The sequence below is a fragment of the Caloenas nicobarica genome, chromosome 2, assembly GCF_036013445.1.
Source record: "Caloenas nicobarica isolate bCalNic1 chromosome 2, bCalNic1.hap1, whole genome shotgun sequence".
Lineage (NCBI taxonomy): Eukaryota > Metazoa > Chordata > Aves > Columbiformes > Columbidae > Caloenas > Caloenas nicobarica.
In genome coordinates, this window is record NC_088246.1 from 47,209,943 (window position 1) to 47,229,364 (window position 19,422).

General features: G+C 42.0%; 2 protein-coding genes across 3 annotated transcripts in view; both read left to right on the forward strand.

Annotated features, from left to right (window-relative positions):
* The window catches only part of BFSP2 (beaded filament structural protein 2), a 28,925-nt gene extending 27,238 nt beyond the window's left edge, over positions 1-1,687 (forward strand). Inside the window, exon 7 of the mRNA XM_065627915.1 lies at positions 1,105-1,687. Within this exon, the coding sequence (XP_065483987.1) occupies positions 1,105-1,687 (583 nt within the window). The remainder of the gene's footprint in view (positions 1-1,104) is intronic.
* Positions 1,576-11,038, forward strand: CDV3 (CDV3 homolog). 2 transcript variants are annotated; one of them, XM_065627277.1, is made up of 5 exons: positions 1,576-2,085; positions 4,148-4,227; positions 6,368-6,504; positions 7,531-7,693; positions 8,738-9,163. In XM_065627277.1, exons 1-5 carry the CDS (start codon positions 1,861-1,863, stop codon positions 8,862-8,864), a joined length of 732 nt encoding a protein of 243 aa, XP_065483349.1. In that variant the 5' UTR covers positions 1,576-1,860; the 3' UTR covers positions 8,865-9,163. The 2 variants fall into 2 exon arrangements, with proteins under 2 accessions (XP_065483349.1, XP_065483350.1); XM_065627278.1 differs by lacking the exon at positions 8,738-9,163 and adding an exon at positions 9,172-11,038 and having other exon boundaries at positions 1,579-2,085.
* Positions 11,039-19,422: the final 8,384 nt, after the last annotated feature.

Below are 19,422 nucleotides of genomic sequence, written 5' to 3' on the forward strand. Positions count from 1 at the left end.
AGCGTGACAGAGGATTGTAACAAATCTCCCAAATGCGGAACACTCAGCTACAGTGATTCAGTTACAGCTACAAAATGCTTCACAAAGTATTTGACCTCTTTCTGCAATATGACAATGGCACCTCCTGTTTCTTCAAACAAGGTAAGGATCATGGATTGAAAATACTAAATAACAGTATTTTTATGGACACAAATTGAACAGACTGTCACACTCCAAAGTTCAGAAAAAATTTTCATTTATCTGTTTATACATACATACATATACATACATATACATTTATAACATATGTTTATCCACGTATATGATTTCAAGAGAAAACATCACAAAGTATAAAATGATACAAAATAAATAGGAATACAAACATGTTTATTTTTATATTATTACAATACAAACCTATTATTATTTGATGGGTAATTCTCGTTTGGGCTCCCACTTTTGTAGCAGGAACATCTCCTTTTGGTGGCTGACCAGCAAGCAAAATAAGCCATCACAAACATTGTTTCAAGCAACTATTTATGACTCATGCCAGTCTGAGGCTGTTTTTCAGAATATCCTGCCTCGAAACTTTTGACAATACCTTTTGAAGCCACAGTGAAGTTTTTAAGCACCTATGTTTTTCCACAGCTAAAGGTCACTACAGTACCCAAAGCTAGCAGTGACCATCTTGAAAAACACACAGCAAAGTTTGTTTTCCCAGTGGATATTCACTAAAAGTCAGGAAAGCAGCTAGGAAATTCACGCCAACACATCCAGACATCCTAGCCAGAGCGGTGTTTCGAGTCTTACTCATTTAACCACAGCATTTCCAAGATGCATTGCTTCCTCGCATCCTTTACAGTGTAAGTGCACGGCCCTTTCCAGGGTGCGGGGGGGATGGGGGAGGCGCGGCCCCTTAGTCACCTCAGCCCACGCCAAGAGCGAACGTAACTCCCATCTCAAGGGCTGGGAGCGGGGCAGGAGCCGAGCTGGCTGAGAGGCCCCAGATCCGGTAGGCCTGGCTGCGGGCCGGGGCCGGCGCAGCAGCCCCTTCAGCCTCCTCGGGAGCGGCTCTGTGGGGACGGTGCCGCTCCTCTCCCTCTCTCACCCCGCCGCGGGCTCTGACAGGAAGGCTCTGCCCCCGAGGCGGGAACCAACGGTCTCCCGAGCAGCCGCCTGTGAGCGTCGCCCGCCCGGCCTCTCGCACGGATGCCCTGTGGGGCGCGGGGCCTCCTCAGCGGAAGCCGGAAGCGGGGAGGCCCAGGCGCGCGGGGTAACTGCCACCGGGCGCACGCGCCGCCCCGTTCAACCGAACGCCGTGCGCCCTCCCCAGGCCCCGCCCAGCTCGCCCAATACCCAGCTCGCCCAATACCCACCTCGCCCAATCCCCGGCCGCGCCGCCGCCTTCCCGCCCGCCACGCATTCCCACGTCGGGACGTCAGCGGCTTGCCCCTGGAGACTTCTGACTGGCCGGCAGGCACTTCCTCCCCGGCCGCTCATTGGCCGGGGCGCTGCGGCGCATGCGGTGCAGGGGGGCACAGCCGGCAGGCCCCGCCCCGTTTCTGCTCGGCCCATCCCCGCGGCGGGGCCGCCCCCTCCCCTCCTCTCTTTCGGGCCGTGTCAAGCGGCGGCCACCAACGTGGAGCTCGAGAGCCTCCTCCCGCCGGGCGTCGGGCGGGCTCGCGCGGGCCCGGCCGGCCGCAGCCGTTAAGCGGCCGCGCTCGCGCGTCCCGGCGAGGGGCGGCAGGCAGCGGGAGGCCGCAGCGCGGGGCTCACCTGTTGGCCCGGGCCGCAGCTGCACCCTTCTCCCTCCCCCTTCTCCCCGCCCCGCCGTCGCGAGCCGCCGCGCTCAGGGCCCGGCCGCCGCCAACCGGAGCCGCCGCCATGGCGGAGACCGAGGAGAGGAGCCTCGACGACTTCTTCGCCAAGCGGGACAAGAAGAAGCGGAAGGAGAAGAGCAGCCGAGGGGCCGCCGCCGCCTCGGGCGCCTCCAACGCCGTCTCTAACGCCGCGGGGGCGGCCGCGTCGGCTGGGGGAACCCGCCAGGCTGACGGCAGCGGCTCCGGGGCCGCCGCTTCCAACACCGGCTCCGCCAAGACAGTGAACAAGGTGCGGCCGGGAGGAAGGGAGGGCGGGGGGAAGAGCGGGGCCGCGCTCCGGCGGGGCGGCGGTGGGGGAAGGGTCACGGTTTCCTCCGCCGGCCCGGACGCCGCCTTCCTGCCGGCAGGGGGCGCCGCCGCCACCGGCCCGGGGGAGCGGCGCCGCCCGGCCATGCGGGAGCCCGTGGCGGCCCGGCCCCTGGCGGGGCTCCCGGGCCGGGCCTGCCCGCGGCGGGGCGGCGGCGGGCTGCGGCCGTCGGGCAGGCGCTGCTGCTGGGAGGAAAGCCCGGCGGGCTCCGGCTCAGGAGGACTCCTGGCCTCGAACCGCGCCTCGTGTCCGCGTGTGGGAAGGAAAGCCGGGCCGGTACCCGGTCTGCGGTCTCGGTGCTGCCCAGCCCACCCTAGTTTCTGGGTCATGGTGCGAGAGGGCGGCCGGAACTGGGGATTTGCATCGGGTGCCAGCAGTGGGCCGCCTGGGTTTGTGGCGTGTGGCCTGTGGACCTTGGCGATAAGATCACCCCGGCTCTGCAGACAAAGTGCGCCGAGCTCTTTGCCTTTCTGCCAGGAAGGGTTTTACTGCCAGTAATTTTTTTTGTACCGTATTACAGTGAAACGACGAGAATGCGAGAAGCTTAAGTGGCTGGAATTAAGGCCTTAAAACTGGCCATGCCGTATATTTTAAAGTTAATTTTAAGAAATACTCCACTGGTTCCTAATATTAACTTGCACTTTGACACTTACAGTAGCTTTCTAAATAGCCCAAGATCAGTGGTAATCTTTCAGCTGCTCTTCTGCTCATTTGCTGGTAAAATAGTACCAGATTTTGACTGAAGCTTGTGCTTGGATTAGAAATAAAGATCATTAAATGTGAAAAGTACATTAGTTTGGAAACTGTGATGTTGCCATGGAGATGTAAGAAGTCTAAAAGATTTTAGAGGTGTAGACTGATGCTCTTTGAAAAGACTGCATATTCAGTAGACGGTGCAAAAACATGAGGACACTTTTTACTTCTGCTGTTACTTTAAAGCAGGTCAAAGTTTTCCTGCTGGAGGTTGATAATATAGATCATAGGACAGGGCTCTTAAAAGAATCTGTATTCCCAGCTGTTTGGCAGGAAGGGGCTGTATCATTGGCAGACCATGCTTGCAAGGTCTTAATATTAGAAGTAATATAACTGCATTTCATGTAGAGTGTAGGAATTATGTAAACTACTGTAGTCAGTAGTTTTACAGTCAGCTGTGTGTGTTATAAAGCTGTGACTAGGATCATGGAGGGCTGCTTATCCATTCTGGTCCATTTCTGGCCTACCTTAATAATCCCAGAATCTGCTGATTACACAGTAGGACAAAATTGGCTCTGCTTGGGTGGGTCCCTCTTTCCCCAAGCATGTAATCAAACTCACATTTTAAAACCTTAGTGATGCTCTCCAAAGACTAGTTTTCTACTATTTTGTATACTGATTGCTGTGGTTCTGAAGCTGAACGTTTTACTGTTAAAAACTTTATTAAGAAAACATGAAAGGCTGTAAATGTAGTTGTGAATGTGAAAAAGTTAAATGTAACAATATTAATCTTTGTCATAAATGCACTGTGAGCTATTCCAAATGTTCTTTACTGCTTATCTCCTGAAATAGTTGATGGAAAAGTGAATCTAAAGCTTCATGTGTATGCAAGCTGTCATAAAAGCTTCCTGTTAGTAAAAGAGAGAGGTTTTGCCCTTATATTTCCTTGGTCTTGACTGCACAGTCCTGTTCCCTACTTTGTGTTGTCCCTCTACTTTCCTATGGATATTTACTGAGGTGGCATGGTTTTCTTTCACTTGAATGACTGTTTTGCTGGGGCATTTCTTAGCTGCTCTAGTAAGTTAAAGTCAACTCACGAGTGCATCCTAGATGACACAGAGTAAGTTAGGAGGGAGTGGAATCCTTTCCCCTCTTGGCAGTGGTTGCACACAGGTCAGCTTCCCAGGGAACTGCACCTTCACCCTTAGTTTGGTTTGTATTATCTTGGTCACATTCTTCTTTTCTGCTTTCGTTGTAAAGAAAGTAACAACTCATTTTTCTCTTCTTACAGGAAGAGGATGATTGGAAGGAGTTTGAGCAAAAGGAAGAAGTTGATTATAGTGGTCTTAGAGTTCAGTCCATGCAAATAAGGTACTACTTTTTTTTTTCTCACCAGTATAATCATTACTTATGTCTAAAAAGTGTGTTCTTTCTTCAGAGCTGCCTCCATGGAGTCCATTTAAACAGAGGTTTAATATGTTTCTGCTAATATAGAAGTTTGCTGCAGGGTAACTTAGGTTTGGCCATTATCTGTTGATGTTCTTTATTTTCTAAATCATGGGTTGATATTCTAGATCTATCTGTTTTGGTTGGGACTCAGATTTTTATTACAAGTACTTAACATTCCCTTCCATAAAGATAGTAAAGTAGAAATTTCTCTGTGAGAGAAGTGCAGGATAGTAATTCCAACTGAATCATTTGACTGCTATAAGAATATCTGACTCAGTCTATTCAGCATCTCAGTTTGGGGAGTAAATTCCTGAACCACTGCATTTTTATTTCAAAAAAACCCCCAAAATATAGTTGGTGAAACTAGTGACCCAGGACAAGATCCCACAGAACTGAATTTACGAGTCTCATCCAAGATTCTTTGTCTGCTTTTTCATTAGATTGTTCCTGTAGTCTGCTCCAAAGTAAGTCTACTTACATCTGTCCTGGTTAAGAAAAATGTTTCATCAGGTCAGAAAAAGAATTTTTATGACCTTGGTCTTAGACTGAGAATGTCACGTAATCCTCATTGTCCAGATATTGATGATGTTCAGAATGATGCCCTCTTAAAATCATGTTACCTGTAACCAGTGCAACAGATGCTTTCTTTGCTCTTTGAGTGGGTCTTACATGTTCTTTGGTTTGTTTATTTTTTTTAACACACCTCCCCTTTCACTTAAGTGGTCCTTTTAGGCTATTTGCATGTATTTGGTCTGCAAGCTCTTCATACCACTGAAGTGTCACAGCAGATAATCACATGTTTGAATGGACAAGTAACAAGTGGGCTGTTGCTTCACTGACTACTATTCCTGTTTGACTAAAAAGCAAGTACTTTGGTTTTCCAGGCAAAAGTGGGCATTCCGAATGTCTTTGATGCTCTGGCAGATTTCCAGGCATGTGGAAGTCTCTGCCACAGGATTTTGTAACCCCTCAGTTAATGGATTTAAGGAAAAAGTGGAGAAGTAAAGGGAAGAAAAACCCACTTGAGGTTATAAATTAACCAGCTCTGGAGATCTCTTTGAAAATAAGACACAGAGTATCTGGTGGAGGCAAGATGTTATGTATACTTATGCTGTTCTTGACTGTAGTTTGAAATAGGATAGTGATGTGCTTAGGCCTTTGGTCCAGCTTACTATGATTGTTACTGTTTTTGGATGAACAGTGAAAAGCAGTTTAATTTTCAGAAATGCTAGGTGGTTTTAACTGTTCCCTGATTATTACTTACACGGAAAGCTTATCCAATCATGATTAGTAGGATTTGGTGTATTATAAACTTCTCCTGTATTCACACTTTGCTGCTGCTGTTCAGATCAATGTTTTGGGTTTTTTAACAGCCTTACCCTTCAGGTATGTCCTGTTATACCACACAGCTTTCTGTAGCAGCTTTGTCTAGCAAATTATTTTGAGTCTCTGACTATGTTTATGCAAAATAGTCTAAATAAAATACAGTCAGGCTTTTGCATAGGATTTAACATTGAAAAATAATATATTTTTCCTATTTTTGGGTTGCCTGCTTTAAAAAAATTGTGGGTTTTTTTTAGATTAGGTTTGTATGGGTAATACAAGAATGTTTCTCAGGGGGTTGTGGTTATAGGGAAAGGGAGCTCAGGGTTTGCTTTCTGTCACTGCCTTTTCACAATACATATTAAATAAAGAATTTTATGGAAGCTTGACTTGTAGTCTTTTCCTGATTTATTTTCTTATCACTTCCAAATGCATAACTATCTTACTAATAAAAAAGTCTTTAAGCCCAAGGTAAGTGATCCAATAAATTGATTTCTTAGGGCAGTTTGAGTTTGTCTTTAAGAACTTTTTTTCTTCTCAGTTGACACTTTGTATAGCAGTGTGCCAAAACTGGTTCGAGTAGAAGTACTAATATATTGGTGACAGGACCAGCACAGTCTGGTTAAATCTAGTATCTTCAGTACAGTAGCCATGAAGTCTTGTCTATGGTGACTGTGTAATCTCTAGCAAGTCTTAAAGCTCTCTTTATAAAATGCTATTCATCATTTCTCTTTTATAGTGAAAAAGAAGATGACGAAAGTGAAAAAAGAGAGGAACCTGGTGACAACTGGGAGGAGACTGGTGGTGGTATAGACAGATCATCTGGTCCTTGGAACAAGTCAGCTCCTGCACCAGCACCTGTTGTTGAACCAATTGGTAAATTTAACTCAAGAGTTGTTGCTTTTTCCAATTGGAAGTGTGTCAGGTTGAATTATGGTGCTCAGAGGGGAGAGCTTAAGGAGCAGTTCCTATTCAGGCACCTTCCAGCATACTGATAGCTTGTTTTATATACAAGCAAATTAGGAAATTTTCCTGTGAAGAAATCTGAGGAACCAAATTGATAGTACTGTCAGATACTTTAAATATTTATTTCTGACCTCAAAAATGTGAGGGGGGGAAAGCATCCCATCTTTGAATGAGCTCCTTTTACTTTGCAATCTGCAAAAAATCTGTTGGTCTGAGAACATTGCTTTGACAACATCTGATGTCTAATGTGGCAGTTCTTGAGTAGTGTTCCATGGTTAGTAGTATGCTGTGGTTTTCTTCTCTTTTCAAATCAGTTTGAGGGCACAGAGAACATGACATTGCAAAATTGATTCTTAAACTGGGATAGGACTTTAGTTTTATTCAAACACAATTTCTTAGCATCAGCAGAGATAAACTACTTAGCCATGATCTGAGTTCAGACTATTCTATTCCATTGAGAAATTCGTTGAAAGGTGGCCTGCTGTGGTGGTGTTTTTTTTTTTTCTTGCTTGTACAGGCAAGGAGGTAAAGTTAATTAATCAGTGTTATTTCAGTGTAGATTGTTGCCTTAAATACAAACTATTTGGATATTCTTTTCTGCATCTGGAAGGATGCTTTAAATAAGATACGGCAAATAATAATTATGTGTTCAAATCTCTAGTTTTAAACATAAGCTGCTGGCAAATTGCAAATAAGAAAAAATGAAGTCCTCATCAATGGTTTTGACTCCCTGAACTTTGTGAGACAATACACTGGAACCACATTTTAATTTGACTACTAAGTATAGGTTAATTTAGTTGACACTGGATTTCCTGCCTTGTCTGAAATATTTGCTTCCAGAGCTTTAAAAATTACAAAAACATAGTTGTAAGATTTTTTTTTTTTTAATATGAATGCAGACTTACTGTCTTGTCTAAATCTTGTTGTTATAACTAGTTACGGAAACCCCAGAGCCAGTTCAGACTGGTGGCGTATACAGGCCGCCTGGCGCCAGGGAGGGTGGCAGGCCACGGAGAGCACAGCAAGGACCACCAGAAATCTATAGTGATACGCAGTTTCCATCACTGCAGTCCACCGCCAAGCTTGTAGACAGTCGAAAGTAAGTACATCCCATTAATTCTCTAAGAGGCATATTTTAACTGTCTTCTCTAAGTTCTTGTTTTGTTTTAGGGCTTAAGCCTGAATCTTTCCCCAAAGGAAAGAAATAAGTAAGAAATTATTCTGTTTGGCAAAGAGAGATGGGAGAGGTCTTAAGTGTATTTTCCAACTCTAGGAAGAGCTTCCTGTGAAATAACTTTCATAGGACATAGCCCAGTGAGATAGCCAGACAAGACTGACAGTTACCCTATCTTTGACTTGCTGAAGGATTTCCCTGAAGCAGAGTATTTCTGCTCTTGACAGCAGCTGGTTCTCTGAGATACTAGCCATGGTGAGGCTCTGTGTTATTACAGCCAGTAGACAGGAGTAGGATTTGGAATGGCATTAAATACAAATGTAAATCAAGAAATCAATAAACTTGCTGTCTGGGCTGTGGTCTACAGCGACGATCCCCCCAGTTTTTGCTGAAATATTTTGTATTTTGTGGTGGTGAAGTCTTGAGTCTCACCTTGCTTTTGAATCCTGATCTTTCTATAACCTCATTCCCTACAGAAGAGATAGCTAGGCCAATACCTAATTAATTCATTTGGGGTTTGGTTTTTTCTTTTTTTTATTCCCTGCTTGCTGTGTAATCTGGCCTAGCAGAAGCTTTGGCGTGGCTTTACTTGGCAAATGAGACATGCTGTCATTAGTGCTTTAGGGTTTGAACGGTGCAAATTGAGCTAAGATGAAACTGAGTGAGCATTCTAGAAACTGACTTTTGCTTTCTAAAACCTATTTTTCCTAAATGCACTTAAATTTACTTTTGAGAATGTTAATATTGAAATTTAGAATGTAATCTGAATTGTATTGGATAATGAGCTTGATTCTAGAGATAAGATTTTACAGGATTTGCTTGGGAATGTTTGGCTGTTCTGTTAAAACTCTAGACCTTCCTGTTCTGTGTTCATAATTTTTTTGTTGGGATGGGGTGGAAATCAACTAGAAATTCACAGCTCACAAGCTAGTGATAAGATATTTACTGTTTACATTTCTTTTCCCTTAGGGATAAAGAAATGGAGAAGAGCTTTGAAGTAGTAAAACACAAAACTAGAGGTAGGGATGAGGTGTCAAAAAACCAGGCACTTAAACTTCAGCTAGACAACCAGTATGCTGTGCTTGGGGATCAGTAGAGCTGCATACACATTACAATTAAGGAATGCTTTTTTGGTAACCCTTCTACTAAGGTAACTAAACTACAGCTAACGGCTATGATGAACATGTGCCACCTTATTTCTGCTGGATCTACTGCAGCAAGTGCAGACTACTTTGACGTAAGTGATTGGTTCTCCTGCACTATGGAAGCATAATATGTTACAACTTCTCCATTGGATATGGGGCAAATTAGTGTAAATGATTGATCAAGAGTCATCAGTGTTCTTTAATTGCTCAGAAAGATACCTACAGCCAGTGGTCATTTCAAAATCTTTTTATGTTCAGATACTGAGCCTTCGTAAAGGTTGACTACCTCAGACTTGCTGCACTCATTGTGGACACCATGTGGATCACAACTTCTGGAAGAGAAGGTTACAGCTGTTTTAGTGGCCATCTGAAACTTGAAACCAGCTCTACTGGATTCCTGTCAGAAATCCTGCAGAAGTCAGCCATTTGGTTCCAATTTGCTATAACAAAGATTTAAGTGACCTTAATGACAAACCTATTCTCTTCCCCTGCTGAGGAATCTGTCATGTGTAGCCATAGCCTACTAGAGACTTCTGGAGCGTACCACTCATACTATCCAAGTATAACAGAGCTGTAGTTTGTTTACCTTTTTAGATAGCTGTACTGAAGTAACTGCAAAACAAATTAAAACTCATTCAGTATCAGATTTGAAGAATGATGGGTCTGAATGGTCTGTTTGCATTAGCCTTTTTCACAGTTGTCTGTTTAAGCATTTTTTTTTTCTGTTCTCTACAAAAAAAATGCCTGCCTTGTTTCTGGTATCAAATTGCAGTATATTTAAATAATGATGAGTTGTTGTAGTGAAATGGGGTTTATTTTGTTTTTCATCATGAGGTTTGTCTTTCTCACCCTAAAGCACTAAGAGTTTTGGTTTGACACAGAGGTACCCAGACTTCAGAGGTATACAGTCTTCAGAATTTGTCCTTTAAAAATGACATACGTGGCAGTAGTTCTGTCTCCTCTGTTAAAAGTAGTTATTTGTTTGTTGAAGGGTAATGGTTACTTGATAAACAAAATAACTTAGTATGCAGAGGGATAACTAAAGCTGGTAAGCCTTATTTGTTTGGCTACTTCTGTGAAGCAAGCAGGCTTTTTGATGCAGAAATCCTCTAAGTAAAACTCATAAATGGTGTTCATTCAAAGTCTGGAAGTTTAGTAATAATGAAGGGCAGTGACTTCTTTAAGTTGTTGTCATCTCTGACTTAATTTAGTGGAAGTAGGCAAAATGGCACCGATACACTGAGAATATAGGACATTGCCCATAACTCTAATTCGATGAACAAAACCTGTCAAGTACCAAAAGTTTCCTGCTGTAACTGTTTTTCTCTTCTCTGAATTCTGAGACCAGAAGCAAAATGAAGTACAATAGTGGCATGCTCCAGTGTTGAGATTTCTCCGAGCAAATGCCAAAAAATAGACCTGACATCTCTAAGAGTTGCCAATGGCAAGAGAAACAAGGGAACAAAACAAAACTTGCTTGTGTATGTGGGAGTACTGTGTATGTGCAGAAGATGAAGGTAGTGCAGGAATCGCCTGCCTGGGTTCCCTTTGACTAACTGCTGACTCGCTTCAAATCTACTTCTCTGAGGCCAATGGGAATTTTGCTGTTGACTTCAGTGGGGCTGGGTTTTCACCTGGTTCTTTTGTGCACAGACTAAAACTGGCCTTGCCCTTGCAGAGTTAACAGTCTCTAAAACCTCTGCTAGAAGCTGCTATTAAAGAGAGGGCTCAAGAGACTATTCTTAAAGTTGGAGACTTCATTTGGAAACAAAACCCCATTGAAAGGCTGATACCAATGGCTTGGACTCTGAGCCATGTATCTTCCTTGAAAATATATTGTTGCTAGCAAAACTGCTGATTTGTCACTAAAGATTTCTGTGGAATTCATGGTAAATGGACATGTCACTTGATGTGGTAGAAATGTGAAATCTTAAAACAATTTTTCCTGATGCTATAAAGTGATTGAGATCACCAATGCACACAAATAGTGTTTTACTCTACTGTATGAAGGGTAGATGAGACTGTCCATTGTACCGGCTTTATTTGAGGTTTTGGGCATGAATTCTGGCAGTTTGAGAAAACCCTGTAAGAGTTGCAAATCAAATAAAATGGAAATACACATGGATTTTGGAGTCTAATGAATTTTTGCCTTTAGTTTTAGCTTAGGACCATACAACAGCTGAGGAAATGCAGAGCATTTGGGTATCTTAAGGGACAGGCCATGGAGTGGGTAGTCAGCCTTATGGTCAGGTGAGCTATGTTTAAGAGCTTATAGCAGTGCATATTAATGACTTTCATACCTAGAAGTTTAGTTTGCTACCTGTCAGAGTGTCTTCTTACTCCCACCATATAGGACTGGTTTGAGATTGTGAATTGAATATGAATGAAGCTTTTGATTTGCTTTTCATTTGGAAGTATCTCTGCCAAATTAAAGAATTAAAAAAAAAAACCAAAATCACCTCCTGGATGGTTGCTGTCACCAGAGCCCATCAGCTTCTGATAACTAGAGGTGTTATTTTGAGGGCTTTTCTTAAGCATATCATTCCAGGTTCTTTCTGGAGGCACGAAAGAAAAAGAAAAAGTAATCAGAAATGCAGCAGATATCTGTAGTACAGAATTTTAAAATATTTTAAAGTGTTTCTTGTGTTAAATATTGCTGCCAGCTAGTACCTAAATGCAGTTGTCAGTATCTTCCTTGTAACAATGAATTGTTCTGCATGCCTGGAACTTTGAAAGTCAGTCCTCTGTGGAAGCTCAGTATGCTTTTGAGACTCAGAAGTCCAACTTTATCTGGTTTGCTGTTGCATTAATTTGAGGCATGCTAAGAATGTCCATTTCATTCCTTCAAAATGCTCATTGAAGGCTCATTCCATAAATGAAGGATTGTCAGTTGTAGAAATGAGATTCTTAATACCAGTCAGTAAAATGCAGTTGTGTGCTGATTCAGGAACTTCCTAACCTGTGACATGATTATACAGTGGGTTAGCTATTAATTTCCAATTTAAGGCTTCCATTTTATTTTCTCTGACTTAAAAACACAGCCATAAAGTTACTGACTTGCTAGTAGAACATTTAAATGTCCAGTACTTACTGGAAAGTAACAATTTGGATTTGTGGTTTTCAGTGATTCAGTCTGTATGTGAAGAATGTTATTAAAATTATCTAATTTTTGGTATTTTTAAAGTTGGACTTTCCAAATGCCTGCTCTAGGAATCTGGCATCTGTATTTACTTGAGCTGATAAGTGTAGGGGAGGATTAGTTTTGCCCCTACCCCCCGGGTTCAGCTGTGCCATGTTTATTTAATCTTATTCATGAATGAAGAGGAACTGACAACTAAAAGTGCCCATCCTCTGCTACTTCAGTTTTGTCTTTGCAGCTAGCTTTACTAGTCATGTCTGAAGTAACTCTTACAAGACTTATGAATAAATGAATTTTTAATGGTACAAATTGTGTTAGAGACCTGACACCACAGGGACTAGAGTTTTTGGTATTTGACTCTATCTGTTGACTCTTGGAAGCTCTTTCACCACAGCATGGCTGAGACACCTTAGCTTATTTGGGCCTTTGCAATAGTTGTATCTTTTTTTCTTTCTAATTTCAGCCTGGTTGAGCAGTTTTAAACATGCTTATGGTTTTCTGTCAAATAGGATATCTAAACTGGAGCAGGTGGTTCCTTTTCAGAACCACCACTTCATGTGCTTAAAAGGTGTTTATTTGCAAGGTAGCAATGTTATTCTTTCCAACATTGACCTGGTCAGAGAAATGAATACTTCATATTTTACAGGACCAATTTGTATCAGAAGCCCAAGAAACTAAATTTTACCAAAATCCCCGCAAGTACTTAATCTTCGAGTAGCCACAATCCAGGTTTTATCACCTGACTGTAATTTAGTTCCCAGATTGTCCCTCTTTGTTTTCAGCTTTCAGCTTCACAAATTGGTTTTAATGGTAAGGGCATTATTTAGGAATATAAGAAAATAATAGCATCCATATTTAAATTTCAGATATATAAATCAGGTACCTACCAAGGGGGAGGAAATCTGACATACTTGCTAGTAAATTCTTCAGAAAAAGTAAAAATGTGTCCTTGTCTGTATCAAGGTTGATATGAGAAGCTCCAAGCTCTAGCAGATGGAAGAAGAAATGACAGCAGAAAACAGAACTGAGGAATTTTAATACTGATTTGGATAAGTCATAACTTATGTATCTGGAGTTTGGCTTCTGAGGCACCAAGAGTAGTTCCACCATGTTCTGTTTGAAGTGAATTAGAACAGAAAGGAAGATCTAAAAAAAAAAAAAAAATTGGGGAGAGTGGAAGTTATGGAAATAAAACACAGGAGGTAAAAGAGGAGAGGGATTAGGAAGGCTGTTTTGTAAATGATAGCATTAAAATGCATAGCCTGAGGCAGGGAGTGGAGTGGTTGGATAGGAGGAGAAGTGCTGCGTGGGTAGGGATGTTTTTCACAAGTGACACATCCGTCTGACTTTGGATCAGCAGAAGCGTTTGAAGTTCAGTACTTGGGGAAGAAACCACATTTTATTTTTTCCCTTAAAAGAAACGGGAAAACTTATCCAGAGAAAAGGTAGAATTTTGCATTGGTACAATGCTGTGTAACCAGTTGCCTAACGACAGAACCAAGAAAGGACAAACTTCAAGATAGTTCAAGTAATTTTATTAGCAAATAACTTGTTTCATATTTAAGAAAACTCTTCTTCTGCATGATAAAAAGCTGAGACACTGACTCAAATTCCTATGAAGACATTTCCTTTTTTTTGTGAAGCATCTTCTAATGGTAGGTATATCATGGTTTTGTGTTCTGTTCCATTGCTTAAAATACGTGTTGGTATAGCAAGGTTAATGAAGTTCAGTGGGCTGCTTAGCCAGAATACAAATATTAAAAATGTATCACAGTATTAATGAATCACCAGGAAAAAGAAGTGCATCTGAAATACTGGAATGGAAAGTATCATCTAAACCAACTGCTTGCACTCCAAAGAAGCAAGCCCGTTTTGTAGAAAGAGCATAGGACCAAGGGAGTGGGAGTTGGCTTTGGTTTTCCACTGAGCCGCTGTGTTAACTTCAAGTAATTTAGTTTCACTTTGCCTCAGTTTCCCCAGCTGTACCAAAAAAAACCCCGACAACCTACCTCACAGGGGTGTTGTGAGGCCAAAGCTGTTCTTTGTCAAGGGCTGGGGCTGATGGGAAAGGCTTATTTCTAGAGAATGTAATATATGTTCTATTTAGGTATTATGTAATTACACATAGTATGTATGGGTAAGGAAAAAGTTCAGGCTGAGCACTCTAACTGATATTTCATCTCTTTAATTATCCATGCAACCCAAATGGTATATTAATATAAGGCATTTTATTTTCGTGTGGAATACATTACAATCAATATTGCTACATTTTGTAAACTCCATGACTGAAATAAAATCCTGCTCACACTTGATAGCCATCTCTAATAATGTGGCTGTTTTAAAGTTTGTTCAAATTATGTGAACTAGAAATGTTCACTCCTGAAAGAACATATTTGCGTCAGGATACGGAGTTGTATATTGTAGTAGGAATACAGTTTTCTTCCCCTCTCCATATGTAAACACACATCTGTCCTCTTTATCCTTTCCCATGCTGAAGTTGAAGTAGCATGCAGCTACAATGGAAATATGGGAGAGCGAGTAAGCTTAATTTCAAAGCTTTTAAATTCAGGTGTTGAGGCAGACTGTGGAGGAAAAAGATGAAGGGAGTAAAACAAAGGGAAATAATTGCCCATGGAGAGGTTTCTGTGAAGCAGATGAAGGGAAGAAATGATGAGATGGTAGAGCTGTGAGGGGTAAGCAGAGGGGTAGGTAGGAGAGGAAGAAATACAGATGAGGTTTATCCTTTTTACTGTTATCTCCTGTTTTATCAGCTGAATGAACACGAATAAGTATTATTTCAATAGATACGCCCTTGTCTGCTCTTGCGGGTGATTTCAAGGTTCTTTGCTCAGCATTTACAGTAGGCCTCCAAATAGAAGCAGAGAACATGATGGTGACAATAGATGTGTGCAGACAAATTAGACCTCTGGTGGGCACTGGGCAGAGATGAGGCCCAGCAGCTATCTTCTCTTATATTTTTATCATTGCAGCACCTCTAAGACAGTTGTTAATGTGCATCAGCTGTGACAATTCTCTGTCAGAAATGATTATTGTTAAATTTGAACAAACTTGCATTTGCTTCAGAGGAGGTGTTTAACTAGCTGAATAATAAGCATTAAAGAATAACACAGAGGGCTTTTTGGAATACTTATCATGATGACAGTGAGGGATATTGAGGTCAACAGATTGGTAGGTGCCTTAAAATGAGTGAGGTATATACGCTGTTACATGGTGGGGAGCAGAATTACTTTTATGTCATCTTTTCACCGCTGAACAAATAAACTACCTTGGTCTTACTGTCCTCCCTGTTACGAAGAGCTGTTTCTATCATTCTCTTATCACTTTCCTCCCTGTATTTTTCTAATATGCCCCTCTTTTTAAGGTGCTGATGAAACAGCAAATATTCATTGAGAACCTCTAAGAGAAATACATGCTGTAATATTTTTCCATATTGTTCTGTCTTTAATACAGCTTAACATCTTATTCGCTTTCTTGACTGCAACTACACATTGAGCAGATGTCTTCATCAAGCTGTCCATGGTGATGCCTAGATCGTCCCCTTGAAAGCTCACAACTAATTCAGAATCCACCAGAGCATGTATGAGTGGTTTAAAACCTTTCCAGTATTCATTGCCTTGGGTTTATTTTCTGTTGCCATTCACTTGCCACTGAATTGCCAAGTTCACAGAGTTAGCTTACCCTGGCAATCACCATCTTTCCCCCTGCTGACAAACCGAGTAACTTCTGTGGGCACTGGCTTTTGCCATCCGATGTACTGAAGTCTTCAGTTTCATGTATATTATTCACTCTTTTTAGCAATGATGAGCATGGCATGCTCTTACTTTTACTCAATCAGACCTTTTCTGTTCTGTTTCTTGTCTCCTGTCTTCTATATTGAATTTTCTTTCTAGCTCAGTTATAGCATTGAAGTCATCCAGTTATAAACTGTCTGCTTTATTTCAAATACTTTGCCTACAGAAAACTGTTAGTTAAAATGTTGTCATAAGCTTATTTTTTTAAAATTAAAACAACTTATTCTGCATCTCTTTCAGAATATGCATAATCGTAACAATGATTCAAACCATAAAAACAGGCTGATATAAGAGAACAAATTCATTGACAAACAGGTAAACATAGGTGAATCTGATCTAGAGCTTAATTTCATTGCTTTCAGTGGAGTTATTTCTGTCACCTGAGACCAGTTTAATTAAAACTTGAGATCTTCTCACTCAAAGTCTAGATACAACAGCCAAAATCAAGAGCAAGTGAACAAGTCCCATAGCAAACTTGTTTTAAATTTCTGGGTTACTCTGCTCTTTCTTTGTGGCAGCAATAAAGCAGATGCATATTACTTGGTCTCCGACCAGCAACCAGATGGGCTCAGCCACGCTTAGACTAATGTACATGTTGTGATATTTAACTGGACATTGAAATTAGGTTACAATATTTGAGATGAAGATGAGTGCAGCAACACTGGGGGGCAGGCTTAGTCTTTGTGGTTTGTTTCATCTCTTCACATTCTCACCTTGTACTTTATAAAGCTCGTACATCTGTAAATCAGGTTAAGTCTTTTAAGTGCTGATTGCATTTACCAGTAATGCTACCTTTATAAATACAAAGGAGGTGTCATAAGGGAAAACTCAGGCCTGTTAGGATGTATAGCCTACCACTTAAGAGCTGTGTTGTCTCTATGAGAATGCTATATCATATAGAACAGCTGCTTTCCAGTACTAATGATATATGCTTGAGAAGAATATACCTGGGATTTTGCATCCAAATAAATTGTGTCTGTTAGGTGCTCTATTACAGCAGTTACTAGTATTCTGTCAAAAACATTGTGGCTGCTGGGGTTTTATAAAGTTGGCAAATTAGAGCTGAGGAGTTTTGTTAATTTTGAGGTTGTTGGGGGAAATAGAGCAGATGCAGCAATATCTGATAGTTGTTAGAATGTAGTACTTTGTATCCTCTCCCACACATCTGAAAGACCCACACTCTCCAAAGCCCTGTTTTGCCACTCTAAATCCTTACTGTGTTATTTACTAACCACGCAGTAGCCTTCAGGACTGACTCGTTCTCTGACTGTGCACTGTGTCTTTAATCTGAAAATTAGGTAAAAGGTGAACTGGCTTTGTAAAGTGGCATGACAGTGTTTTCTAGACAATTGGCTCTGCTAATTTTTTTTCTGTAATTGGAAGCCCAGCAAAAATCTTTTGATTTGGCCTTTCTTTACCCTACAGTGTTCCCTTCTTTTGTTCATCTACATTATTTCCATGCCAAGGATTTTTAGGTGCCTGAATTATTTACCACTTATTTAGAAAGCAGCTCCATAAGCAAGAACAACTGAGTCTCGATCATGCTCTATTTCTTTAGTCTGGGCTCTGGCATCACAAACGTAAATAGAATCTCCTTGAAGAATTTAAACCTATACCCTCAAAGGCGGCAACGGGAGCCTAATTCCCACAGCATACAGCAAAATGAAAGCAGTAGCACTGGTTGCAGTACAACACAGTTCAGCTATGAAAAGGAGTGAGTTTCATGACTGGTAACATGCTAGTTCAAACAAAACTGTCTTATCTGTTGTCTGGGCAGCAGGGTCTAGCCTAAAGCATTTCTATTTTTTTAATGAAGAGATGACTGAGTGAAGAATAGTAAGAGGACATCTCTGTAAAAGAAAACATGAAACTGAATTTGCTTTCAACAATGGATCAGAATGTCTCGCCACCAGACTTAACCTGAAGAAATTAAGATAAAGCCATTTGAGTGTTTACTGTAGTACAAAAGAAAGAATGATGCGGTCTGGCTGGGAAAATGGTTGGCTGGGAGCCCACTGAGCACAGCAGAAACTGTTTCAGCAGAGTACAATATGATCCATTTCTGAGAATCCCTGTGTGGCCCCTACAGTTAGCACAGAAACCTAATGATGCCTGTATATTTATATAATTATATGTTTATAGTCGTAATTTAAGTTCAAAACATGAACTATACATTTTTTTTTGTTAGATTTTTTTTTTTTTTACCCTGATTTACCCATCTTGGCTTCTGCATATGACAACTTCTAACAGTGCAGTGCACGCACCTGTTGTCCTTTTGTCCCAGGTTGGAGTAATGGTATCAAACTCTGTAAAGCACTTTTGTGATGTTTCCTGTGAAGAAAGCTGAAGAAAATAAATTTAACATCACCAACTGAATTTATACCTCCAAGTTTGTCTCGCTGTTGTTGTGTTCACCCCTCCCTTCAGTGACCCTGAGCAGTCAGCGTGACGGACAGCAGTGTTCTGGTGGTCAGGGTGTTTTTCAAGGCTCAGCACAGATGAGGGGCTGGCTCTGCCTGTAACAGCTGCTTTCTGTCCTTGTCCCCCACAGCGCTCTCTCACTGTCCCTTGTCCTTCACCCCAGCAGCTCAGTGCCTGCTGCCCCCCCATTTTACAGCTGATGTCCCTCCGGGCAGGGCAGGCTGTGGCCAGTTTGTGGCATGTACACAGGTGCAAGCTGAGCAGATGGTTGGAGAACAGGTAATGCTCAGGTCCCACTGGTTCTGCTGGGGGTTGGTGTGGGTCTTATTTAGCTGTTCCCCTTCTGCCCTGCCCCCAGGATTCACAGCAGCTGCAGGAACTGTGCGTGTCTCCAAGACTTCCTTAAAGTTTAAATAAGTGGGTCAGGGAGGGGTTTCTTATCTGTAAAGTGAGAACAGCAGCACTGCCCTTCCATCGCAGCTTCTGAGGACTGGGAAGAAGAAAAAAAATAAAAAGTCACAGGACCCTTAGGTCTCACCTACTAATATCCACACCTATTTACTGGCAAAGCAGAATTTTGGAGTGAAATACAAAGTTAATTCGAAATGTGATTTAAGGCATTAACAGCAGCATTATTTTAAGTATGTGGACTTGAAGCAAGCTGGAGATGTTTGCCATCCACAAACAGCATCAAGCTGTTAAGATCAAGAAACGCAAAGCAGGTGGTAAGACTCTAGTCTCTGCAGCTCACCACAGCAATCTTGCCCCAGCCTAAGTCCCCACTGATAGGGGCACAGATTTCACTTTTTTTAAAAAGAATCAAATTCCTCACATTCATTCACATCTTTCAGTCCTTCCTGACCCTTCCTTCAGGTCATCCTGACACTTCTTCAGTCCTTGCTGACAGCGTGTTGCAGAGCTCACTGACAAAGCTTCCATTGCACTGAAGTCAGAAGCAGCCGCATACAGCGCAGCCTTGCGCATGAAGGCAAACGCCTTCCTCTTCCCTCTCACCCGCAGCCTCCCACAGCTCAGGTCCCTTGTCCCTTCTCCCCAGCAGCAGGGGGTGGTTAGTTCTCCCCAGCACAGAGCAAGATTCTCCCAATTGCACAGAGCTTAAATGCTTGTGGCTCCTCC

Bases quoted from the DNA above. Each gene is read 5' to 3' on its own strand.
- CDV3 (XM_065627277.1), top strand. From the start codon at position 1,861: ATGGCGGAGACCGAGGAGAGGAGCCTCGACGACTTCTTCGCCAAGCGG. The intron at 4,228-6,367 runs GTACTACTTTTT...TCTCTTTTATAG, and splicing joins GTTCAGTCCATGCAAATAAG to TGAAAAAGAAGATGACGAAA. The intron at 7,694-8,737 runs GTAAGTACATCC...CTTTTCCCTTAG, and splicing joins AAGCTTGTAGACAGTCGAAA to GGATAAAGAAATGGAGAAGA.